General features: G+C 44.6%; 1 protein-coding gene across 2 annotated transcripts in view; it reads right to left on the bottom strand.

Annotated features, from left to right (window-relative positions):
- Positions 1 to 805: 805 nt before the first annotated feature.
- The window catches only part of HIBCH (3-hydroxyisobutyryl-CoA hydrolase), a 215,789-nt gene continuing 189,069 nt past the window's right edge, over positions 806 to 27,525 (bottom strand). For both annotated transcript variants that reach the window (XM_077448677.1, XM_077448678.1), the window contains exons 12-14: positions 21,858 to 21,977; positions 20,654 to 20,687; positions 806 to 1,121 (exon numbers count right to left, since the gene is read on the bottom strand). In XM_077448677.1, the coding sequence (XP_077304803.1) occupies positions 1,006 to 1,121; positions 20,654 to 20,687; positions 21,858 to 21,977 (270 nt within the window). In that variant the 3' untranslated portion in view covers positions 806 to 1,005. The remainder of the gene's footprint in view (positions 1,122 to 20,653; positions 20,688 to 21,857; positions 21,978 to 27,525) is intronic.

Here is a 27,525-nt window from a genome sequence, read left to right as displayed (position 1 = left end):
GAATGTCCTTCTCACATCTAGTGCCATCAAGTGCCCGGCCACCTAGCGGTAGAAGAGAAAAGTACAACAAAGCCAAACTTAGGGAGAAATCAATGGATCTCAAACAACTATCTACAGTAGCTACTTCTGACAAGGAATTAGGTGAGGAGCTCCCTGACTAAACCCCAGGGCGCTACATATGCTTTGATTAAATTTTTCACTACCATATTAATGATTAATATTTATGAGTTTTGTGTGTTATGATGATTTATGAATTTCAGTTTTTTATTATTGACTATGCACTCTGGTTTCACCAGATCTAATTAGCGGAATATTTTCATAAGAGTTAATTATTTTTCATGTTGTAGATGTGATTTTTCATTCAGCAATGTACTGCACAGTGTTGTTTTTTGTATTAGGATTACTATTTAAGAAGACAGCACACTATTGTCGGTTCAAACATGTTGAAAAAGTCAACAGTTTTCATGGAGAATACTTTTTCACATGACTGTACATTAGATAAGACTGTAAACACCAAGCAGAACATAGATCTGCCAGGCAGAACTATCCAGGTGTTCTACAGTTCAGAGGTATTCTTTGTACATTTGTAATATGAAAAACCCTTCCTACGCTTGCGGTTGGGTTAATTCCGCCTTAAATCATAGTTTCTCCAGGTCTCATGCTTCATTTATGATTGTAAGGTACTTGCACTTTACGATTGTACTTGCACTTTAAATCTGTTTTTTTAATTTTTTTTATTGCTATTGACAGTGTGTCCTTAACCTGCCTCTTCTAAAACTATATTGCAAGATAAGTTATAGAAAAATTATTTGAAAAAAGGAGGAAAATGTTAGTTTTATTGTATTTGTGATCATAGCAGTACTCTACATCAATAGCTAGTATTTTTCCAGTAACCATGGTTATTAGAAGAATTCTGTCACACTGATTTCAGTTCAGCAAACCAAGGACAGAAGGCTATTATTGAAATATTTTATTATAACAGTGGAAATGTATTGTCTGATTCAATTACAGCTTTAGGTCATTGCCTCCAAGAGATGCAAAACAGCTGTCCAGATATTCATTTGTCACATCTTCCAGCCGTTCTGGCTTCCACTTTGGATTCTGGTCTTTATCAATAAGAACTGTCAGGGTAAAAATAAAACATCATTATTCAACCATATAATTCCTCTACAATGTAATATAATCAAAACGACTCTTGTATTACAATTCTAGAGGCATTTATATTTGATATTACCTTACAATAAAATAATAAGTCTACAATATATTAGATTGTGATATTAAACAGTAGGATATAATACTGTCAAGTTTCAAGCAAACCTGTGGCTCAACATGGTAAACTGTCTTTCAGGCTGAAGAGCCGCCACCTCCAGATGCACTGCAATATATGCAAATTAAAACCAGAAAAAGCGTGGTTACATTCTGGCCCACCCCTTCTGTCTTGTCCCTTTAACACTTGGAAAGTTCATCTGTCACTTTGGACTATGCAAGCTCTGATCCCAATCTGCCAAACAGAACACCTCTAAAAGTGCATGAAGGCACTTGGAGAAGCCCTACTTATATTCCAGCAGCCATTTCACCATATATCAGTCAACAGTAAGTGAATTTAACCATGACTGTGCCGCCCAGTAGTAATTTGACAATAAGGCTGGAGGGGACATTTGTCGTTCCAGTTGGAAGTCATATGACGTCCTCCTGGAATGTGCCTCACGTGTGCCCCATGGGCAATGCTGCAGCACAATCTGTCACCAGCTGTGTCCACTGATCACAGCCGATGACTGATCAGTGTACCGGCCTGCTGTCCATACCATGTGATTGCTGTAACCAATCACTGCAGATCACATGCCAATTGTCAACCATGGATGGCTTCCTTTCATGTCTTCCATTGTGAACAATTGTGTTGTCAGCTGTGATTGGTCACACTGATCACATGGTATAGTCAGGGCCAATCACAGCCCATCTGTACCATGTGATTAGCTGTGGCCAATCATAGCTAATCACAGCAACACACTCTGAATTAATCAGTTTCATTTAATAAAATGTTTTACTTATACCAGTGAAATTCACTGGTATAAGCAATAATAATGTGTAAACAAATAAAAATCCTGGTTACTTCCCCAGAGTAGTACAAACACTATATTGCTCTGGTCAAAGTGTGTTAAAAAAGAAAGAAAGAAAAAAAAAGGTAATAAAAAAGAAAAGAACATGATTACTTTTTTTTGTTTAACATACTGTCACCAGTTAGTATCCCTGATCACCACTACACCAGTTATATGATGACGCTGTACTGCACTGGTAAAGGTATGCCCAAAAAAATTGTGAAAAAACAATTATTTTAATTTAATTTTCTAAAAAAGTACAACTTCAAAAAACTAGCCATGCCCTTTGCTAAATACCTTGGTCTGTCTACTTTCTAAAAAGGGGTCATTTGTACTGTCTAAGCCTCAAGAAGTGAGTCAGGGTCGAACAATTTTCAGCTATATACCATAGTTTGTGGACTATTTCTTTCCTATAGACTAAATAATGCACACTGATTTGGCTTCTTTTCACCAAAGAAATGTAGCAGATTACAGTTTGGCCTAAAATCATGAACAAAGATTATTTATTTGCAAAATAAATTAAATTTTTCAAAATGTTAAGTCTTATTTTGTTTATTTAGCAGAAAAATATAAAAAACCCAGTGGTATTTAAATACCACTAAAAGAAAGCTCTATTTGTGTGATAAAAATGTCATATGGGTACAGTGTTGCATGATAGTGCAATTGTCATTCAATGTGTGACAGCACTAAAAGCTGAACATTGGCCTGGGTAGGAAGGGGGTAAAAGTGCCCGGTATGGATGCGGTTAAACATGCTTTAGGACAAACACAGGTCTAGACAAAAAAAAAACACAAACAATGGCAGACTTGATGGACCACTTATTGAAAACAGAACATTTGGGTGGAGAGGAGTGTCATCATATGCATACTATGTATATCTGTGTCGCAGACATGTTTTATAAACGTTCATATTAATTAAACTTTGACATTTTATTCAGTGGTACCATTATAGTCCTTGCTTTAGCTTCTAGGGTTTTTTGTTTGGGCCACTTATTTTTTTTCTGCTATCCCTATTTTATGTTTCTATACAAACACATCAACATGTCCATTGCAGGGTTATGGACCCTGCTTTATTCTCAATGACGTCAAGATCCTAAACGGCTGGTGTGTAGCAGAAAGACTAGTTTAGCAGCAGAAGAGGAGTAGAAGATTGAATAACTAAATGTTCTTTTATAGCTGCACATAAAAAGCATGCAAACCAGTAACCCTGAATTGCCCCTAGGCCGACACACCAAAATAGTACATGGAGGACATTTTCAGAAAATGTAATGAGAGGATTGGAACAAAACCCTCCTCCAAATGGAGCTGCGCTGGATACACAACCTCAAACCTACTTTACCACCTGGCCTCAATGAGGCTGTTTGTTTTAAGTCCTTTTTGGAAGGTTTCTCCTCTGGAAGAATGGAAAAATAAAACAGAAAAGAAAATGTAATATATTTTCAAACAATCCAATCCTCTTCTGCCTTCCTGTCACGTACCTGGTGGAGTCCAATGTGCAGGGGCAGGCCTCTCTTACAACTCTGACTCAAGAACCCCTGATAGGGCAGACAGGAGGCTTGGGAGTACAGAGTGACACAAGTGCCTGGCAGGAACCCTCGTGCTGGAGCTGACCTGTGCTTCCGAAGACACTGCGAAGATACTGGCGGTGCAGAATATGGCTGGAGTTGCAGACTGGCTGAAGACAGAACAACTGGAAGCCGGACACAGCAGTCAGAGAGGGAGGTATCCTGTAGATTGGAGCACCAGCAAGTGAAGACAGGCCGGGTCGGTAGCAAGCGGGCAGGTCAGTTACATGTTCAGAAGCAGAAGCAGAGTCATGGTACAGACCGGGTCGGTAGCAGGCGGGCAGCAGGCAGACCGGGGAGGAGGCAGAAGCGTAGTCAGGACAAACCAGGATCAAAGGCAGGCAGAAGGCAGGGATCGTCAGGAACAAGCCAGGTCAAACAGGAACAGGTATGCAGGAACAAGCAGGTAGCAGGGGTTTCCAGAAAACGCTGTAGACCGGACAGCAAGAGGCTTGGGCATCAGTCTCCTTTAAATAGCACATCTGGCGCCAAGAGTTGTCACAATGCGCACGCTCCCATACGTGTTCGTGCACGGTCTATCATGCGCGTGTGCCAAACGACTCTTCTTGTGGGAGGCCTGCGCACAGGTGTTCTTCTGCCATCTTGGTTGCTGGCTTGCCCTTCTTGACAATCCCCCTGCAGTGCTGCCCGCTTTTTTTCTTCCTTCTCCCTCCGGCGTATTGGTCCTAGCACATACGCCCCTTCCATCTGTTGTCCAGGCCCCCTATTTGCCCCTCTCCCGGGCTGCACTTCTGGCGTCCCTTCTCGCCTCACCTGCCAGCAGCCACTGCAGGTACAAAGGGAGATGTTTCAGGATTGAGAGCGGGGGGGAAGGCATTGGTAAATATGTAATTTACTGGGCCCTTCCTTTTGTGAAAGAACACAGTGAGTGATACTTATCAATCACCCCTGTGTCCATTCATCACTGAAGCACAGTAATATACTATACTTCAGCTTGTGAATGGGCAGCAAGCTCTACAGAGCAACCTATTCATTAGTCTGTGCTGCTGAGGCTGCAAAGAAAGGTTGCTGATAAGAAAGGACTGATAATCGTATGTTCTCAGTCACATTCAGCCAGGAGGGGGGGTGTCCTGTCAGGTAGGCTGTATGGGGCCCTGTGATTTATAAAAGCAGCCCTGTAAGTGAACATTGATATATAGGCTTTTAGGGAGTTGAGTTTAGTAGCTTTGGCAAAAAAACGCCTGAAGCTACTAAACACACGTTTAGGAGCTTTAGTGTACATGAATCCTTAGAATGTTGCTTATTGACTATGAAATTACAAACTCCGTCTTCATATCTACAACATGGAATCTGTTATGCCGCCTACACACGATTGGACTTTGACAGACTAGATCTGGCGGATCTGAATCAGTCGGACAATTTGATTGTGTGTGGGCTCCAGCGGACTTCTCTTTACCAAAAGTCTGACGGACCTAGAAATAAAACATGTTTTAAATCTTTCCGACGGACTCGAGTCCGGTCGAAAAATCCACTCATCTGTGTGCTAGTCCGAAGGACGAAAACCGTCGCTAGGGCAGCTATTGGCTACTGGTTATGGACTTCCTTATTCTAGTCCGGTCGTACGTCATCACGTTAGAATCCGTCAGACTTTTGAAGTGATAGTGTGTGGGCAAGTCCATTTGTTTGAAAGTCCGGCGGACCTCCGCTGCAAAGTCCGTCGGATAGTCCGCCGGACCTAGTCCGTCGAAAAGTCCGATCGTGTGTATGCGAAATTATTGTAACAGATTTACAGTCACACTTGCGGCAGCATGATTTATATGTAAGAGTGGGTCTTCTAAATTATACATCTAGTAGTGGACCAGCTTGAATATATCGTGTGTACAAAATGACACAAAAATATTATATACAGAAAGATAAAACATAGTAATATTTTTCTCTTAATTAGAATGCAGCCAGCCTTATCCCACTGCTGCCAGTTAAGCCTAGTTTTGCTGGGGAGGAAGATGCACTATACCTGTATTGATCCCAAGCTGTTAGTATTATCAGGCTTCCTGCTCATATTATGTGAGGTTATAAATCTAGATGTCATATCAAGCTGTGTTTGAACAGTAATACTTATACTAGTACACATAGAGTATTTCATGTTTATTCTCTTTATCTCTTGACCAAGCTACTACTTATTAACTAGAGCCTCTCCACCAGTGTACTGTATACTGTATGCTTCTAGGGGTACCTCATATAAGTATGGGGGGCACTCCTACTTGATCAGTTTATGAACAAGAGGATGTACAGTATGGTGCTCGATGAAATGCAATGCAAAGCCTATGCTGGGCCTGCCAGACATTAGGACACATACAAGAAAAGTGGGGCCCACTGAGGTGTGCAACAGAAAAGTACAGAACTGAAATGTTAGTGCCCACAAACACTGTAGTCCATGTTAAATTTAAAGTGTCACAGAATAAAGTGAAGTGATCGCTTCATTCCTGTGTAATGACACATCTGGTTCCATATAACTTCTGAGGTCAATACACTAGAATGAAGTATTCACTTTAGTTTAGAAAGCACATTAACCACTACAATACAGGGCACTTTCGCCCCCTTCCTTCCCAGCCCAATTTTCAGCTTTCAGCGCTCTTGCACTTTCAATGACAGTTGCGCGGTCATGCTACGATGTACCCAAATTAAGTTTTTATCATTTTGTTTGCACAAATAAAGCTTTATTTTGGTGGTATTTATTCACGACTCCATTTTTTATTTTTGCGATATAAGCGGAAAAAAATAGCAGGAATTTGGAAAAAAAAATGGGATTTTTATATACAGCTTACCTGTAAAATCCTTTTCTTGAGAGTACATCACGGGACACAGGAGCTTCATTACATAGTGGGTTATATAGGCACCTCTGGTGATTGGACACTGGTTAACCCCAATTAAGGAGAATTCCTCCCCTATATAACCCCTCCCATATGGGAGGCACCTCAGTTTTGTAGCAAAGCAATAAGAAACCACGTAAAACCCAAGAGGGGCGGGAGCCCTGTGTCCCGTGATGTACTCTCAAGAAAAGGATTTTACAGGTAAGTTGTATATAAAAATTCCATTTTCTTGATCATACATCACGGGACACAGGAGCTTCATTACATAGTGGGATGTCCCAAAGCAATGCTCAGATTGAGGGGAGGGAGACACAGATCATAATTCTAGACCGCCAGGGACTGGAGGACCTAAACTGCAGCCTGCAGTACACTGCGCCCGAAGGCAATATCCTCTTGCCCTCTGACATCCACCTGATAGAATCTGGTGAATGTGTGGACTGATGACCAAGTTGCAGCCTTACAGATCCAGGGAGGCCTTGTGATGCACTGCCCAAGAAGCACTTACAGCCCTAGTAGAGTGCGCTTTCACTTGAAAAGGAGGAATCTTCCCCTTTACACTATAGGCCTGAGAAATAACCTGTCTAATCCACCTTGAGAGAGTGGATTTTGACGCCGCCTGGCCCTTCCTAGGGCCTTCCGGCAAAATAAACAAGCAATCAGTTTTCCTTATCTGAGCAGTTGCCCGAAGATATATACTGATTGCTCTAACCACATCCAAAGTGTGCAAAGATTCTTCTTCTGCGGACTGTGGGTCCGGAAAAAAGGATGGTAGGATTACGTCTTGATTCAAATGGAATCCCGAAACCACCTTAGGTAAAAAGGACCTGTTGGGACGCATGACCACCCGGTCCTTATGAATAATTAGATACGGCTCCTTGCTGGAAAGAGCTGCTAGCTCTGATACTCTTCTAGCCATAGATATGGCTACCAAGAAGACCAATTTTTTAGTCAGGAGAACTAATGAAGCCAGATGCAAAGGTTCAAATGGTTGCCCCTGCAAAGCTGAGAAAACCAAATTCAGATCCCATGGGCATACCGGAGATTTGACTGGCGGTCTCATCCCAATGCCCCCTGGATGAAAGCCCGCACCAGGGAATGCGATGCAAGTGGCTTCTGAAAAAAAAACTGACAGGGCCGAAATCTGCCCCTTGATAGTGCTTATGGCCAAATTCATTTCTAGGCCTGACTGGAGAAAGGCCAAGATCCTGCTAATGACATACTTTCTAGGATGCCATTTCCTGAGTTCACACCAGGAAACATATGCCCTCCAGATTTTGTAATAAATAAGCCTGGAGGCCGGCTTTCTGGCATTGACCAGAGTAGAAAGGACTGGCCCCGAAAGGCCACGGTCTCTCAGAATGTGGGTCTCAGCAGCCAAACCGTCAAATTCAGACTGCGTAAAGCAGGATGGTAAATTGGACCCTGTGAGAGCAGATCTGGCTGGAGAGGGAGGATCCATGGCCTGCCTACTGCCAACTTCATGATCTCTGCGTACCAAGGTCGCCTGGGCCAAGCCGGGGCCACCAAAAGGACCGATTTTGTCTCCCTCTTGACCCTTCCCAGGAACCGCGACAGAAGCGGGCTCGGGGGGAAGGCATAGATCAGATTGTACTGATCCCAGGGAACTGTCAGAGCATCTGACCCCTGAGCAAGTGTATCTCTTGTCCTTGACACAAAATTGTCCAGTCTCCTGTTGAACCTGGATGCAAACAGATCTACGTCTGGAATACCCCACCTGTGACATATGTTCCGAAACACGTCGGGGTGCAGAGCCCATTCTCCTGGGCACAACTGTTGGTGGCTGAGAAAATCCGCCTGCCAATTTTCCACTCCTGGAATGAAGACTGCAGAAAGACACGGAACATGCTTTTCTGCCCAGACAAGTATGCGATTCACCTCTTTTTGGGCCACCAGACTCCTGGTACCACCCTGGTGATTGATATAGGCCACTGCTGTGGCATTGTCGGATTGAACCCGAACAGGGAGACCTCGTAGTCTGTAAGACCACTTTATGAGAGCCATATAAATTGCCCGGATCTCCAGGACATTTATGGGCAATAGCTTCTCGATCACAGACCATTTCCCCTGCGAGCACGTCTCCTCCAACACTGCTCCCCAGCCTGTCAGGCTGGCATCTGTCGTGATAATCTTCCATGGAAGAGGAAGAAAAGTTTTGCCCTTCAGCAAATTCTTGGTTTGTAACCACCAGATGAGACTCCTGCGTGTCCCTGGTGATAGACGCATAGGAAGATCCAAGGATTGGGGCTTCCTGTTCCAAGCCCCAAGGGTGCATCTTTGCAGAGGCCTTGAGTGGAACTGGGCGAATGGGACGGCCTCGAAAGAGGCGACCATTTTCCCTAACAGTCTCATGCACAACCGAATGGGGGAAGATCTTCTGCCCAGAATTAGGTGCACCAGATCCCCAATGGCCAAGGCCTTTGGTCTTGGAAGAAACACCTTGCCCTGAGCGGTGTCGATGATCATACCCAGGTATTCCAACCTGGTGGCAGGCTGTAGCAATGACTTTTATAGGTTTATGATCAAACCTAGGCGTTCCAGGTGTTCTAGCGTTCTGGTGACGCTGTGGTTCAGGAACGCTACTGTTTTCTCCATGAGAAGCAAATCGTCTAGATAAGCCATGACGGCTATACCCTGAGGTTTGCCAAGAGAGGGTCCAGAATCTTTGTGAAGACTCGAGGGGCCGTAGCAAGTCTGAACGGCAAGGCCACAAATTGAAAATGGCGCCGCTCTACCGCGAACCTTAGAAATTTCTGGTGTGTGGGAAAAATTGGCACATGGAGATATGCATCCTTGATATCTATTGATGCCATAAACTCTCCCCCTTGCAGGGAGGAGATCACAGTGCGGATTGACTGCATTCGGAAGGACCGGATGCGTAAAAACCGGTTCAGATCCTTCAGATCTAGGATAGGTCTGACACTTCCACTTGGCTTTGGAACGGTGAAGAGATTTGAGTAAAACCCTGAACCCTGTTCTTTTGGGTCCACTTCTACTATCACCCCCTGGGATAGTAAGTGATCTAAGGCCAGAAATAGTGGTTTTTGCTTTACTGGATCCCTGGGGATCCTTGACCTTAGAAAGCGAGAAGGTGGAATCTCCTGAAACTCTAGCCTGTAGCCCAGAGATACCGAAGAGATCACCCACTTGTCCCGGATCTCTTCCCGCCAGGCTCCTGCAAACTGCAGGAGACTTCCCCGCACTCGGCCGAGCGGGGGCGCCCCTTCACAAGGAAGCTTTTGGGCTCTGCTTGGCAGGCTTTCGCCCCCAAGTCTTTTTCTGCTCCTGGGCCCGTCCCTGAGCCTTTCCTGTAGAGGAGGGTTGAGAAGGCCGTCGCCACTGCTTAGAGCTTGATGCTCCGGGAGAGAGAGCACGCCTGAATGAAGGACGCTTGCTCCTTTTGACTGGAAGGAGGAGTAGATTTACCCCCTGAAATTTTTTGGACAAATTTATCTAATTCTTCTCCAAACAAACATTCCCCTTTAAACGGGAACCCAATCAAATGCTTCTTGCATGACAGCTCAGCTGCCCAATTCTTTAGCCATAGGGCCCTTCGCATGTGTACCAACATGAGGGACAAACGTGATGCTTGTTGGACAGAATCCAAAATCGCATCAATCATGAAACACAGAATATGAGGCATCTCTGCATACTTCTCTACTTCCTCGCTGGGAAGGAGCCCAAGCATCTGCTTAACCTGTTCCTTGAGGAACTGGCACAACCCCACGGCTGCGACTGTAGGTTGCACTACAGCGCCAGTCATGGAAAAGGAGGCTTTTAATAAGGTTTCCAGCTTCTTATCAGTTGGATCTTTAAATACCTGCGCATTATCCAAAGGACAAGTCAGGTTTTTATTCACGCAAGAAACAGCCGCATCAACAGATGGGACCCCCCACTTCTTGGTGAAACTTTCCTCCAGAGGATAATGCATAGAAAACCTTTTAGGAGGAGCAAACAGTTTATCGGGATGTCCCCAATCCTTATACAATTCATCCATTTAGGGATGAATTGGAAAGGAATAGGCAGTCTGTGGGGATTTCCTGACTCCCAGGGAAGAAACAGAGGACGTAGCGACTTCAGCAGCAGGCATTCTGAATGTGGTACGCACCAATTTAGTATAATACTGCACCTGTTTTCTGAGCGCCTGGGAGGAGGGGACTCTCTCCTCTTCCTCTGAATCATCCGACTGCTCCTGATCCCTGTCCCAAGACAGGGATCTCTCCTCATTTTCAGAAGAATCATCTGAGAGAGGAATTTCAGCAGAGGGAGGGGATCTACCCCTTTTCCTGCTATCTTTCAGGGAAGCAGAAATATAATTCATTATTCTCCCTTCAAAACCCTCCAATGTAGCCCTAAGGGAGTCCTCAGTGACATAAACCGGGGCTGGGACATTAGGAGAGGCTGCAAAACCTGACAGGGGCACTGACTCGTCTTGAGAGGCTGGCTCCAGTCTTGCAGGGGGGGATGGTAACTTACAGGCACTTTTAGAACCCCTGGACCTAGGCGGTGATTTACCAGTGCCTTTGCTACCTTCCCCCTGAGACCCTCTTACGAGGAGACATAGTCCTAAGCTACAAAGCAGAGGTACTAGTACAAGTACAATCACTGTTGTGCTTAAAGTCTCACAATAAATATATATGCTTAAACTGCACAACCTGATGCTGAGTAGGTGTCTAAGGTTTGTCTGGATCCAATCCCCTCGGATGCTTACTGCCCACAGCTCCTGTGTCTCTCACTTACAGTCCCCTGACGCTCTGGGCTTTTTAAATCTGCCGCCTGGTGCCTGCGCAGTACAGCACCGTGCACACTGATGTGCACGGTTCACAACCACACTCTCCCTCCTCCATTAGGCCGGGAACGCGCCCGGCACGCGTACACGAGGACCGCAGGATCCAGGGGGAAAGGAGAACTCCACCGGAGCTGCGTGGGACCCCCAGACTACGTGGGACCCCTGTTTTACCTTGATGTGGCAGGGACTGCAGTGGAGACGTGAGACAGCTGGAGAACCAGGCTTCACTGAGCGTGTGTACTGAAAGGCATGTAAGTATGCATCAGGCTGCTCTTACTCCCTCTAGTGGTGGAAACCAAGTAAGATATACAACTACTCAAAATAAAGAAATCCATCATATAATTATATATATAGGATTAACTTCCCTTACCTGTCCTCGCCGCAGGAATTGCTGAAACAGACAAATTCCAGCCTTCACCCATCACGGCGGGCAGTGTTAGCCAACCTTCAGGTTTATCTGGGGCTCTTTCTCGGAAGAGCCTCCTACCTGGACCATGTAAAAGACTCTGCCAGAAACTTTTGTGCGCTCTGTTTTATACAGAGCGCACAAAAGTTTCTGGCAGAGTCTTTTACATGGTTTTCCCAGAGCCCAGTCTTCCAATAGGAGAGGACTTACAGGCCAAACCTTGTTTCTTCGGCTGACGAGGCCCGGGTACCATACCATCTTGGGAGTCAAATATCGGCCGGAGGTATGGATCCGGTTTGTTGTAGCCCTTAGGCCCCCGCAGGGACCTGCATAGAGCTAAAGTTTTACGTGACCAACCACCATAGACACTGGCGAAAAAACTGAGGTGCCTCCCATATGGGAGGGGTTATATAGGGGAGGAATTCTCCTTAATTGGGGTTAACCAGTGTCCAATCACCAGAGGTGCCTATATAACCCACTATGTAATGAAGCTCCTGTGTCCCGTGATGTATGATCAAGAAACAATATTTTCTTCTTTCTATTTTAAAAGAAATCCAATAAAATCAAATTTTGTCATAAATTTAAGCCAAAATGTATTCTGCTACATGTTTTTGGTAAAAAAAATTTGGTTAAGTGTATATGGTTTGTGTCATCACGGACAAATGATCATGTACAGATGTGTGCAGGTGATCACGGACATATGTGTGCAGATAATCATTGGGACATGTGATTTTAGTGGGAGATATGTGGGGGACATGTGTTTTTATTATTTGGGGACATGTGTGTTTACACTGTGTTTTACAATAGACTGGTGATCAGTGAGTAAAAAGCTGTAAAAAAGCCGCAGTGATCCGCTCTCCTCTCCTCAGCAACGACTTACATGTGAGGAGAGGAGAGCCGATTGCCTAGCAACCGGCTGTTTGTTTACATCACGCGACGGCTGGGATTGGACGCGGCTGTCATGTGATCAGGAGGGCCAATCACAGAGCCTTCCTGCCGATCCGAGATGCGCTGTGTCCGGGTGACACCAGAGCATTGGGATCTGGCCACTGCAGGACGTTCCTGAATGTCCAGTCAGAAGGAGAGAGCTCCCATCCGGCCGTATATATACTTTGGCCGGGTGGGAAGTAGTTAAGAAATTTTAGCATTGAACTCCAGGCAAAAAGCTAAACACGTGGTTCAAGTTCATTAATGGAAGTTGATTTACTTGCCAAAAAACTTTGCATTTCTGAATATTCAGTCCTGAAACTTACAAGCTCACTTACAATGCATGACCAGCTGGTGACCTGAATTTTCTTTGTTGCAGTTAAGTAACACAGCTAGGTCATCTCACTGCCCCCTCGCCGGTGAGTGCTGACTGGTAACCATGCACAGCTGCTGCAGCCTTAATAAATCGCCACACTTCAAATTTTTTTTATAACTACATTCACTGGTGTTTTATGATCTGTATGGCTTCTGCTTTAACCCCAAATGCCCAGGAAACTTTTTACTTAGTAGGAAAATGCTATATATTTTCCGATATATTCTTTTATATTCTTTCTACAAAAATCTGAGAACTGAATATCATAATTTTGTGGTTAATTAGTGAAGGATACTGTGTGGAATAAACTATTTTTCCATCTGATAAAGCATATGAAATGGAAATAATCAGACATGGGGGTTGCTTTAGTAGAGGACTACAGCATGTTCATTCTACAAAGTACAGCTTTGTGAGTAAAGTGAAATTTTACTGCTCAAAAACTACCCAATATTATGTAGGAAAAACATAAAACAGGCCCATGACTGCAGATTCACCTCATTAACTAAATGAACTGAAAACGTCAACATGCTTTTCTTTGGTAAATCAAACCAATTGCCCACAATATCTGGAATTATATTGGGTATTTGTTGCTGAAATAAGCAATAAAGCAATAAGCTTTATGAATCTTTGAAATAAGCAATAAAATTGTCTAATATGTCTTGAGTGTCAGTGTGCAACATTAGTTTTTTCATATCAAGCAATATTAATTTTAAGGCAACTTTGGAGACTTAATAGACCGTCATTTGTAATAGTAACTTTTGCTATTGTTGCAGGGTAGTGTGCATGTATACAGTAATGCCCCATACACACGGTTGGAAATTCCGATGGAAAAAGTCAGATCGGAATATGTTGTTGGAAAATCTGATCGTGTGTGGGCTCTATCGGACTTTTTCTGACTGAAAAAGTTTGAGAGCTGGATCTAAAATTTTCTGATAACAAAATCCGATCTGACTTTTTCCGATCGTGTGTAGAGAATTCCGACGCACAAAGTACCACGCATGCTCAGAAAAAATTTGGAGACGAAAGCTATTGGCTACTGGCCTCTACGTAGTCCCATTGATTGATCGGATTTTCCGACAACTTTGTGCGATTGTGTGTATGCAAGACAAGTTTCGGCCAAAATCCTTTGGAAAAAATCTGACACATTTTGTGGTCGGAATGTCCGACTGTGTGGATATGGGGCATAAAAGTGCCAGGATACTATGGCATTCTTCTTTCCCATTTGTTCTCTCTTGCACTAATATGGCTACAATCAAGCCCAGAGAGAACAAATGGGAAAGAAGAATGCCATAGTATTCTGGCACTCTTATGCCCCACACACAGTCAGATTTTTATCTCACTAACTCTGCTGCTATCTTTATTGCCATAGATTTGTATGTGTTTTTTTTTATTTTTTTCCTCTCTCCTTTCCCTCAGAGATGTGTTTTTTCTTGTTTTGTTTTTTTACATTCTGCTTAAAAATCTGTAAATCAGTACTGCTTGGACCTTTAAGAAGGGGACATACCCCGAAAGCTTGTCCTGAAAAATTGTATGTTAGTGCAAATAAAAAAAGTATCACGGACTGTACTCAATTTTCTGTCTTGGCAATAGCTCACTGTGTATCATAGCTATATCTGTTCTTTAAAATCATTAAATCTGCTCATTACAATCATTGTAGAGACTTCACACAATCTACAAATGTCACTTCTGGTTTTGATACTGAACATGATATCAAACAAGCCCTTGCAATGGGTATAGAGTTCATTTTAACTTTTCATACTCCAGTTTAAAGTATAAGTTCACCTTTGTAAAAAAACAAAAAACAAACAATCAGTAGATTGTGGGTGCAATGCAGGACTCCTGCATACTTTTCAGTGTATTTGTATGGACCACCAGGCAGTTACACACCGACAGGAAGAAACAATGAACTACCTAGAGCGCTCAACATAGGGTTGCCACCCCATCCCTTTAAAACTGAACACATATATCAATTCCACATGTTCTGAGGCTAACTTAAAGTGACATTAAAGATTGTTATTTAAAAAAACAAAACATTCTGGGGTCCCCCGGTGGCTCTCATGGCTCCTCCCCACAGCAGATAACCCCCTAGGAGAAGTCCAGCACCTGGCATTCATAGATGCCGAATGCAGGACTCTGCCCCGTCCCGGCACTCATGTCATTGGATTTGATTGACAGCAGCGGGAGCCAATGGCTCCCGCAGGGGGGCTAGGGGGCCGGTCACTGACAGGTGATTTTTTTAAGGTGAAAAAACGAACTTTTACAATCCCTTTAATGCAGATAAGGCATGCAGTGAGTTTGATTACCACCTTAATCAGCCACAGAACCTGTGTAATTAATATGTGTTTCAGTTTTAAAGGGATGAGGTGGCAACCCTAGTTCAACAGCTCCCTGGCAGTTCATTGAGAACTACAAGACGACAGCCGCAAAGGCTGTCAGGACTTGTAGTTTCCTATTCACATAATTCTGTAAATGAATGACACGGCTGGGCGGGCACGTTTTAAAAAAAATTGTGACAGCGAGCAGGTAGACTAAAAAATGGTGGAACATATAACATGTTTCCAAAGGTGAACTTATCCTTTAGGCCTCATGCACACGAGACGCAGTTAAACGCGCGTTCAGATGCAGTTGGACAGTTTTTTCAACTGCCCCTGAACTCATTCAATGTTATCCTATGTGTCCATGCACACAGTCTCGTTTTTTTCCGTTTTTATGCAGTTGCGTTTAATCTCGTTTTTCCAGAAGCAAAAAAATGCGTTCAGAAGCAAAAATTTCCACGTTTCAGACGCAAAACGCGGTTTGCGTTTATATGCGTTTTTAAAGGTGACCTTTTTTTTTACATTAAAAATCTCAAAAATGATTGCAAATGATGAAAAACCATTAGAAAAATATTTTAAACAATTGCAATTGCAAGTGGACAATCCACAACTTGTGGCAAGTGATGTGGCAAGTGGACAATCCACAACTTGTGGCAAGTGACATGGCAGGTGGCAAGTGATGTGGCAAGTGGACAATCCACAACTTGTGACAGGTGACGTGGCAAGTGATGTGACAGGTGATGTGGCAAGTCATGTGGCAAGTGGAAATCCACAACTTGTGGCAGGTGATGTGGCTGGTGACGTGGCAAGTGGACAATCCACAACTTGTGGCAGGTGGCATGGCAAGTGATGTGGCAGGTGATGTGACAAGTGGACAATCCACATCTTGTGGCAAGTGACGTGGCAGCTGACGTGGCAAGTGACGTGGCAAGTGGACAATCCAAAACTTGTGGCAGGTGACGTGGCAAGTGACGTGGCAGGTGACGTGGCAAGTGGACAATCCACAGCTTGTGGCAAGTGACATGGCAGGTGGCAAGTGATGTGGCAAGTGGACAATCCACAACTTGTGACAGGTGACGTGGCAAGTGATGTGGCAGGTGATGTGGCAAGTCACGTGGCAAGTGGAAATCCACAACTTGTGGCAGGTGATGTGGCTGGTGACGTGGCAAGTGGACAATCCACAACTTGTGGCAGGTGGCATGGCAGGTGACATGGAAAGTGGACAATCCACATCTTGTGGCAAGTGACGTGGCAGGTGATGTGGCAAGTGACGTGGCAAGTGGACAATCCACAACTTGTGGCAGGTGACGTGGCAGGTGATGTGGACAATCCCCAACTTGTGGCAGGTGACGTGGCAAGTGACGTGGCAAGTGGACAATCCACAACTTGTGGCAGGTGACGTGGCAGGTGACGTGGCAAGTGGACAATCCACAACTTGTGGCAGGTGACGTGGCAAGTGACGTGGCAGGTGATGTGGCAAGTGACGTGGCAAGTAGACAATCCACAACTTGTGGCAGGTGATGTGGCAAGTGACGTGGCAGGTGATGTGGCAAGTCACGTGGCAAGTGGACAATCCACAACTTGTGGCAGGTGATGTGGCTGGTGACGTGGCAAGTGGACAATCCACAGCTTGTGGCAGGTGGCATGGCAGATGACGTGGAAAGTGGACAATCCACATATCGTGGCAAGTGATGTGGCAAGTGACATGGCAAGTGGACAATCCACAACTTGTGGCAGGTGACGTGGCAGGTGATGTGGCAAGTGGACAATCCCCAACTTGTGGCAAGTGACGTGGCAAGTGGACAATCCAAAACTTGTGGCAGGTGACGTGGCAAGTGACGTGGCAGGTGATGTGGCAAGTCACGTGGCAAGTGGACAATCCACAACTTGTGGCAGGTGACGTGGCAGTTGGACAATCCACAACTTGTGGCAGGTGATGTGGCAAGTGACGTGGCAGGTGATGTGGCAAGTCACGTGGCAAGTGGACAATCCACAACTTGTGGCAAGTGACGTAGCAGGTGATGTGGCAAGTGACGTGGCAAGTGGACAATCCACAACTTGTGGCAGGTGACGTGGCAGGTGATGTGGACAATCCCCAACTTGTGGCAGGTGACGTGGCAAGTGACGTGGCAAGTGGACAATCCACAACTTGTGGCAGGTGACGTGGCAGGTGACGTGGCAAGTGGACAATCCACAACTTGTGGCAGGTGACGTGGCAAGTGACGTGGCAGGTGATGTGGCAAGTGATGTGGCAAGTAGACAATCCACAACTTGTGGCAGGTGATGTGGCAAGTGACGTGGCAGGTGATGTGGCAAGTCACGTGGCAAGTGGACAATCCACAACTTGTGGCAGGTGATGTGGCTGGTGACGCGGCAAGTGGACAATCCACAGCTTGTGGCAGGTGGCATGGCAGATGACGTGGAAAGTGGACAATCCACATCTCGTGGCAAGTGACGTGGCAGGTGATGTGGCAAGTGACGTGGCAAGTGGACAATCCCCAACTTGTGGCAGGTGACGTGGCAGGTGATGTGGCAAGTGGACAATCCCCAACTTGTGGCAAGTGACGTGGCAAGTGACGTGGCAAGTGGACAATCCAAAACTTGTGGCAGGTGACGTGGCAAGTGACGTGGCAGGTGATGTGGCAAGTCACGTGGCAAGTGGACAATCCACAACTTGTGGCAGGTGACGTGGCAGTTGGACAATCCACAACTTGTGGCAGGTGATGTGGCAAGTGACGTGGCAGGTGATGTGGCAAGTCACGTGGCAAGTGGACAATCCACAACTTGTGGCAGGTGACGTGGCAGTTGGACAATCCACAACTTGTGGCAGGTGATGTGGCAAGTGACGTGGCAGGTGATGTGGCAAGTCACGTGGCAAGTGGACAATCCACAACTTGTGGCAGGTGATGTGGCTGGTGACGTGGCAATTGGACAATCCACAGCTTGTGGCAGGTGGCATGGCAGATGACGTGGAAAGTGGACAATCCACATCTCGTGGCAAGTGACGTGGCAGGTGATGTGGCAAGTGACGTGGCAAGTGGACAATCCACAACTTGTGGAAGGTGACGTGGCAGGTGATGTGGCAAGTGGACAATCCCCAACTTGTGGCAAGTGACGTGGTAAGTGGACAATCCAAAACTTGTGGCAGGTGACGTGGCAAGTGACGTGGCAGGTGATGTGGCAAGTCACGTGGCAAGTGGACAATCCACAACTTGTGGCAAGTGACGTGGCAAGTGACGTGGCAAGTGGACAATACAAAACTTGTGGCAGGTGACGTGGCAAGTGACGTGGCAGGTGATGTGGCAAGTGACGTGGCAAGTGGACAATCCACAACTTGTGGCAGGTGCCGTGGCAAGTGACACGCTAAATACAAGTACACTGCAGCTCTCACAGCTGCTGCTACTCACTCTGGTCTCACAAAATTGCTGAAATAGTTAATAATACTGTTTTTTTGAGCTGAGGAGGGTCTATGATGTTAGCTTAACTAAACGCTTCTAGACGCAAACGCGGTAAAACGCCGCTAAATCGCGGTAAAAATCGCGGCAAAACGCAGGTTTCTAAACGCCGGTTTCAACATGTGTCCAGCAGCGTTTGCATCTGCGTCTCGTGTGCATGAAGCCTTAAGATAATCACCAGTAAAGAACAAACTAAATGAATGAGATATCGAACTAGGGCAGACAACAAATCCTATGATATTACTTTGCCTGTGAGTTTTCTTTCAGATACGTTCAGAGTTCAAACATGCTAAATTATGTATAAACACTGACAAGCTAATGGAACCAATAAGTATTTAATGCAAAAAGCAAAACAGAGAATCTACTGCTATTGTTTTCTTTAGTTATGACATACTGAAACAAGTTGGAACTCTGGTGATCATGATACAAAACATACTGTAATATATACCCTGTTTCCCCTAAAATAAGACCTAGCGTGATTGTCGACGATGGTCTTATTTTAGGGGAAACAGGGTACATACAATTAACCTAAGCAGTATTTGAAAGGATTACACATTAGACATAAAAAATTTTTTTGCAGAGTATACCATGTATTTGTCCATGATGAAAAGATGAAAAGACAAATGCAGCACATACACCCCACAGCAAGAATATTATGACCATTGCCAGGTAAAGTGCAACATTGTGCATCTCACTACCATGGCATTTAAAAGTGGGTGGGATATATTAGGCAGCAAGTGAACGTGTTTTCCCTGAAGTTGAAGTGCCGAAAGCATAAAAAAATGGGCAAGCATAAGGATTAGCGCAAATTTTATAAGGGCAAATTTGTTACTGATTAGACTGCAGCTCTTGGATGTTCCTAGTCTACAGTGGTCAGGACTTGCCAAAAAGTGGGCAAACCTGTGAAAGGCTCATGGACAGTGAAGATTCATGTACTGACTGAAGGCTGGCCCATGTAGTCCAATCCAATACAAGAGCTGCTGTAACTAAAATTGTTAAAGTCAGTTCTGATAGAAATGTGTGCGAATACACAGTGCATCACAATTTTGATTTATTTAGTCTTGGTGGTGGTAGGTTCAAATTCTTCAGATACCAATCTATAGGGTGTGCTGCAAAAAACAAGTTCGATCCATACTTGCCCGACCTTGCGACTTACAGAATCGGCTACTGATAATCTGCTAGTTCTATTGGCAGATAGCATGTCTAATTTTTTTTTTAAATGCACAATAAAAACATTGTGTAGAACAATACTTAACTACGTTTTACTTCAAATGACAGTTTGTGAGTAGGCACTTACATTTCAAAAAATACAAAAATCAACAAGGGACACCAACATAGTTGTATCTTCGATCTTATAAACTAGGGTATAATGGTGTTGTGGTAACTCTTGATATCACTAGAGAAAAAACCCTTGAAAATTAGTTTGCAATAACTCCATCAGTATCACCAGCAAAGCAGCTTTATTATTATCTCATTAAAGAAGAAGAGAATTGTGCGCTGCATTTGGAGATTTTTATAATTTGCCACGTCATAAATGTTAATTCTCCATTACAAACGCTAGTTTACAAGACTGCTTCTGCTTCAGCTCATGCGTGTTTGTACTTTGGACTTTTGTACAACAGACTTGTGTACACACGATCGGAAAGTCTGACAATACACATTTGTTGGTGGAAAGTTTGAGAACATGCTAGCCAAAAGTCCAACAACAATTGTCCGGTGGAGAATACACACAGTCGGATTTTCCGCCAACAGCCTGACACCCGACATTTCCCATCGGAAAAGCCAATCGTGTGTACATGTGTGTCATGTGTCAAAGACAGTTGGAAACAGTGATATAATATATAAACATCATGTTAGCTACCTCACAAAATTGCCTTACCTGCTCTTACACCTTCATAAAAATCATGTCCCCTCTGCAAAATAAAAATAAATAATTAAATAAATATTTTTTTTTAGAAATTTTGCCTTTACCAGGCAGATAAATGATGGCAAACCATAATCAAAGCACCACATAATTAGTTTCTGTCCCATGCTATATATACGATCAAGTATTTTGTACCTTCTTTACATAGTTACATAGTAGGTGAGGTTGAAAAAAGACACAAGTCCAACCTATGAAACATGGCATGATCTGAGCTCAGCTTTATGTACCTTGCGAACTTGTCTATTCTGAATCACATACTTAAATAAAATAACTTACAAAAAAATCTTTATTTTTAAAAAAAGTGCTATGCAAGATGGCAATCTAGGGACACTTTTGGAACCTTTCAGTACAAGCAGAGCTGTAGTCTGTGGGCATGCAACATTGGAATCCAAAGAAACCCTTCCATTAGTATCACCTCTTTAATACAGAACATTGTTTTAATGGTTCTAACCTTGCTTAGAATACTGCAACAATGCGTTAAACTATGAGACAGTTGCATTTCTACTGATAATGGGGGGGGGGGGGGGGGTCATGTGATTGGCTATTCTGGCAAGAAAGAATTGCAGGCGGAGATATGTTCGCCTATACCCAGGGGTGCCAGATATTTCCAAGGCTTTAGACTGAGGCAACAGAAGAGGGAGAGGGAAGAGAAGCAGCAAGTGATCTCTTGGTGTAGAATAGTTTTAATTATAAATAGATAAAATACACTAAAATGTTCCACTCACAAAAGGTATCAGCAATACAAGTGTGAGACCGGAGAAGGCTCTGTGCAGAAGCATCCTGCCTGCAGAGGCACTGTTAGTCCATGCCACTGCGGCAGCTCCAGTGAAGGGAGGATGTCAAAAGATGCTGGGGAGCGAGCTGTCAAAGCTGGGAACACAACCTGTCAATCTGTGAGGGGAATAGCCAATCAGGACCTGTTTGTGAGGCAAACCACGCCTCCTTCCTCAGCTGCGGAAGGAGGTGTGGCTTGCTTCCGAAATGCGTTGAGGATATTGTTTGTTTGTTAGACAGAGGCCTGCAGCAGTAAGAGAGCACAGGGAAGGTGGCTAACAGAGGTTATGGGAAGCTTTATAGAGCACTGAGCTAGACAAATTTTGTTTAATGAATACTACTACATGGCTGTAAAGTTTAGATTTAAATGAAGAAAATATCTTACCATACAAGCTTGACTTAGTTTGTACTCCATTGTTAGTACCTCTTGTAGTGTTAGGGAAGAGCCATTTTTAAGCTGTCTGAATGTCATTTTTAGGGATGTTGGAGACATTTTGGAAAGTGTCTGCAATAAAAAATACAAATATAAAATGAAATACAGGATACAATAACAAAAGTCAATGTACTACCTTAAACCATACAAAAAATGCATTAGAATTACACACAAAAGTCCATGCTATTGTCCTAGACAAAAACTGCAAAGTTTACAACTACCGTGCAGAGGAATGATAATCTGTGGTGGCTGTGCTATTATATTCAGCAGCTATGAGCCAAGGGGGCATGACTTAAGGGAAAATGTAAATCCTAAGTTTTGATATATTGTTTGCCAACTTCTCAATTTGCTGGGAAGCCTGTCCTCACAGAAGTTATAGATTGAAGTGAGTCATACACCATGTAGGCAAATTGAAAGCTTCACTCTAAGGCCGCGTACACACGCGGGGACTGTTCGCTCAACTTTGTTTGTCAAACAGTTTCAGCGGACAGTCCGCTCAAACTTAGCATGGACGGACTTGCCCACACACGATGAACGAACAGTCCACTGAAACCGTGCGCGATGACGTGAACGGCACGTACGACGGGACTAGAAAACGACGTCCTATTCACTGCAATGCAACCTTTGGCGTGTAAATCCTTTCTGAGCATGCGCGGAACTTAGTTTGACGAACAAGCCTACACACGAGGGGACTGTTCGCTGAAACAAAGTTTCAGCGGACAGTTTTTCGGAAATTCCGAAAAACTTTGTTCAGCAGACTGTACGCTGAAACTGTCCGCTGAAAGCCCACACACGAGCGGACTGTCCGCTGAAACACTGTTCAGCGGACAAAGTTGAGCGAACAGTCCCCGCGTGTGTACGCGGCCTTATGAAAACAAAAGTATGATAAACAAGGAACATACCATTACAAAGATGTAAAAAAAAGCAGTTGCATTTTAAATTTTATAACAGTAGACCCTCATATGGTTTATTTGTGTATACAATATGGCAGCCAAAAGTTGTTGTGAAGGAGATGTATAGAAGAGCTGAGATTAAAGTATCAAAAGTACTTAATTTTTCATTTACATGTCAGCGTGTACAGTAGCCCAGAGTAGTGAAAGTCCTGGTCAGAAGACCCTGAACTTTCATACATAGGAAGCTGATTAAAGTGGAGGTCCACCCTAAAGTGGAGCTTCCGCTCATTGGAACCCTCCCCCCCCCCACAATTGGCCCCTTACAGGGGGGAGGGGGGTGCAGATACTTGTACAGTACAGGTATCTGCACCCACTTCCGGCATAGATATCTGCAGAGGGTACGCCCCTTTCCGCAGAATCTACGCCCCTTTCCGAAGGTCCCCCGCTGTCTGCTGGGAAACACACGGATCCCAGAGACAGCAGGGACCATCCTTATTGCGCAGCGCGACTCGCGCATGCGCAGTAGGGAACCGGGAAATGAAGCCGCAAGGCTCCACTTCCCGATTCCCATACCCAAGATGGCGGTGGCAGCACCCGAGAGACGATCGAGAGATCGGCTTCGGGGGCCGGCATCGCGGGCGCGCTGGGCGGGTAAGTGTCATTATTTTAAAAGTCAGCAGCTGCAGTATTTGTAGCTGCTGGCTTTTAAAAAATAAACGGCGGGCTCCCGCTTTAAATTAAGACTGACAAACATTTTAGAACCACTTTAAATTTAATTAAAAAAGGTATGTACTGATGTTCGAATCATGGCTAAAAAAGCAGAAGTTGTTTACCTTAATGCATTCTCTGCATTAAGGTAAAAAAAGTCTGTGTTCACTCCCTCCCTCCGGGTGCTCTGGTTTCCTCCCACACTCCAAAGACATTCTGGTAGGTTGATTGGCTCCACAGACTGGAAGTATGAAAGCAGAAGTGACGTATAAGCCCTCCCAACTAGTTTCGTCACACTGAGTTTTCTGGAACAGCATTCTATATATACCCTGCATAGATTGCTTGCTAATTAACCCTAAAAATGCCTGTTCTCATCACCTTTGCTAGCATTTATAGGGTTAATTACCAAAAAGCTATTTCCCTTTAGATGTACCTACAGTATCTCATAAAAGTGAGTACACCCCTCACATTTTTGTAAATATTTTATTATATCTTTTCATGTGACAAGAAATTACACTTTGCTACCCTACTACTCACAAGTAGTGAGTGTACAGCATGTATAACAGTGTACATTTTCTGTCCCCTCAAAATAATCCAATACAAAGCCATTAATGTCTAAACCACTGGCAACAAAAGTGAGTACATTCCTAAGTGAAAATATCCAAATTGGGCCCAAAGTGTCAATATTTTGCGTGGCCACCATTCTTTTCCAGCACTGCGTTAACCCTTTTGGGCATGGAGTACACCAGATCTTTACAGGTTGCCATTGGAGTCCTCTTCCATTTCTCCATGATGACATTGTGGAGCTGGTGAATGTTAGAGACCTTGCGCTCCTCCACCTTCTGTTTGAGGATGCCCCACAGATGCTCAATAGGGTTTAGGTCTTGAGACATGCTTGACCAGTCCATCACCTCTTTTTTTTTTTAACAGTAAAGTTTTTATTTATCAGACACAATTACATGAAGACTAGCAAGGAACACAGTACATTAATATGCAGATAGAAAATAACAGCAATATATGAACACATAAGGCTTTGACGAGGAATCATACAATAACAGTCAACCTGAAATTCTAAGGCACTCGGGGGAGAATATCCAGAAGAGGACCGAGTTAGAATGTCAGCAGGAGCTAGTTCTGGGAAGGGTAGACGGGGAGGGGGGGGAGAAAAGAGAGTCGGGGATAGGAGGGGAGGAGTCGGAGTCATAGACATCCTAGTCAGAGAAAGACTGCGTCTGAGCTCTGCTCCCCAGTTCCCATCTCAAGAGAGCCCTAATTGGCGCTTGGCCTCGCTTTTACCCAGGCCCCCCAAATCTTGTCAAATTTTTTAGGACATTTGCGGCTCATATAAGTTAATTTATATAGGGGCAAGACTGAATCAACTGTTGACCTCCATTGTGAGACTGTCAGTGGATCAGCTAATTTCCACTTAAAATTTTTTTCCTGGCATAAAAGGCTGTGTAGAAGATAAAGAGACACTTATGCTTGTTAGGAGTAGTAGTATCACAGATACCCAATAGGAGAACCCTAGGATTAACAGCCACAAGTAGCCCTGCAATATCATTGATTTCTCCTACCACTCCTTTCCAGAATTCTTGTATCAGAGATCCCTATGTCACACAGACATTTGGGGAAGCGGTCTAATTGTGTAGGGTGGATCCTAGCAAGTCTCTGAGGGGTATAGTAGGCTTTACCTAGAAATTTAAGTTGACTGTATCTGTCCCTAGCAGAGATTATCAGTGGGATGTATTGTTGGACCCCCTCATCCTAATCTTCTGAGTCAAGGGTGGGAATATCACCCTGCCAGCTGTTGTGTGTTTTTATCGGTATCCCTGGATGAGATTCTGAGATATAGTGACGAGAGAATCCTATCTGCATTGTGAGACGTCAAAAAGGACTCTACAATGTGGGAGGAAACATTTGGGGCCAGTGGGAATTGTGATTGGAGTGCAAGCCAGAGCTGGAGGTACCTGAAGAACATCCAGGAGGGTAGATGGAATGTAGTCTTTAGGGTATTGTACAGTAATTGAGTACCATCCGGCATCACATGTTGTAGCTTAGTGATGCCAAATCTAGCCCACATGATGGGATTAGGGATTGAGCGGAGGCTTGAGAACCTAGGGTTGCCCCAAAGTGGGGCAGGGGGGAGACCACCTGCGAGGGACATATGAACTTGGTCATTTGATCCAACACTCTAACCAGTTGACATTGGTATAGTCATGGTGTCACGTGCCTTCAACTCCCTAAACACCAGGTTGCTTAGTGCTGCATAAGACCCCAGTAAGGCTGCCTCCAAATTGACCAAAGGGTTCGTATCTACCTGTGCAAAGAACTAGCGAACTGTCACCAAGACCGCCGCCCAATAGTATTTTCAAAAGCAGGGTAGGGACAACCCCCCCCAGCGTTAACGCCATCTGTAGGGTAGACTTGGCTATTCTAGGAGTACAGGCCGCCCATAGGAAGTTGCTAATAATCTGGTCTAGTTTGAAAAAAAAAGGCATTAGAGATAGGGACCGGGGTATTCCTAAACACATATAAAAATTTGAGGAGAAAGGTCATCTTTATGAGGTTGATTCTGCCTACAAGGGAGAGGGATAGTGACTTCCAGGCCTGGCACTTAAGAGTTAGATGATGTAGCACTGGGTATACGTTATCGTCTAGATAGGAGGGAAGGTTAGTCTGCACATCAATTCCCAAATAGCAAAATTTAGAGATTCAAGAGAGCGGGGACCCAACCTGGGGAGGGTGTGGAGGCACACGGGATATGGAGAACAGAAGGGACTTAGACCAACTGATCTTGATGCCAAACCCCAAAATGGATGCCTTGGAAGAGGGATTCCAAGGCATCAAGTAGGTTTAACAGAGCTTCATCCATAAACGGGGAAATCTTTTTCCGTAAGGGACCAATCTGGATGCCGAGTTAAGTGTGCTACCACAGTCTATCCATAGGAGAGTCTGCCGAGAAGAAAAAGACACACATGATGTGTCATCCCTGCAGATGCATTTTCACCCAGAGGACCTGGGGGCAAAAAACATAGTACATGTTACTTTGCAAAAACAAGGCCAAACGGGCAAATTGTAGAAAAAATGAACCCCCCCTCCCAAACTGGATAAAAGGCTTCAACAATTCTCATCTTCGTCAAATGTATATGTCAGAGAGAGCATGTAGCTTACACCAGATGATGGTAGAGGTCCTTGCAACTGCTGCCAGGCAGGTCAGCAAGGCATATGCCAGCTGCTTCACAGCAGGATCAGGAACCAAAGCAGTTCAAGCATCTAAGTATTCAGTCAATAGACACCAGGGCAGGGCCCAAACAATACACTATAAAGTCAGGACAACAGGGATAAAGTATCCTGAATGCTCACTTGTGCAAGGGTGTAAAGCCAGTGGAGTAAGGGGACAGGATCTGGCAGTTCTCAGGCTCTAGGAAGGCTATCCAGCCAGTGTGAGGCACCCTCGGGAGACGTGAAGAAGCATACAGTTTCGCCATCTTGCATCTGCAGTCTTGCCGGGAAGAGCATGCTGTACTTACTTTTCTTGTTTCTGAGGTTGAGCTTGACATGATCAAAGGACCTCCTCTGCCTCTGTGTGTCAACGGAGTAGTCAGGGAAAATCATGAGCTTAGTAGCCTCATACCTAAGGACATCAAGTTTTCTGGTTTCTCGGGGGACAAGGTCCCTGTCCCTGAAGTTGAGGCGTTTCAGTATGAATGTGCGCGGGGGGCTTTCCGCAGGGGGTCGGGCAGCCGGCATCCTATGCACCCGTTCCACCACAAAGTGGGCCAAGAATGGATCCTAGGATAGCAATGAAAGGAGCAGCTGCTCCGTAAAGGTTGTAGGATCAGTCCCCTCTGGAAGACCCACAATGCGGAGATTGTTCCTCCAATTTTTATTCTCAGCGTCTTCAGCTCGAGACTCCAGGGCTTTAACTTTGGCTTTAAAGCGGAGGTCCACCCTAAAGTGGACCTTCCGCTCATTGGAATCCCCCCCCCTCCGGTGCCACAATTGGCACCTTTCAGGGG

This window comes from Lithobates pipiens, unplaced genomic scaffold (genome assembly GCF_037356315.1).
Source record: "Lithobates pipiens isolate NorthernLeopardFrog02 unplaced genomic scaffold, aLitPip1_a1.2 Scaffold_22, whole genome shotgun sequence".
Lineage (NCBI taxonomy): Eukaryota > Metazoa > Chordata > Amphibia > Anura > Ranidae > Lithobates > Lithobates pipiens.
This window is presented reverse-complemented; position numbering and strand designations above follow the sequence as displayed.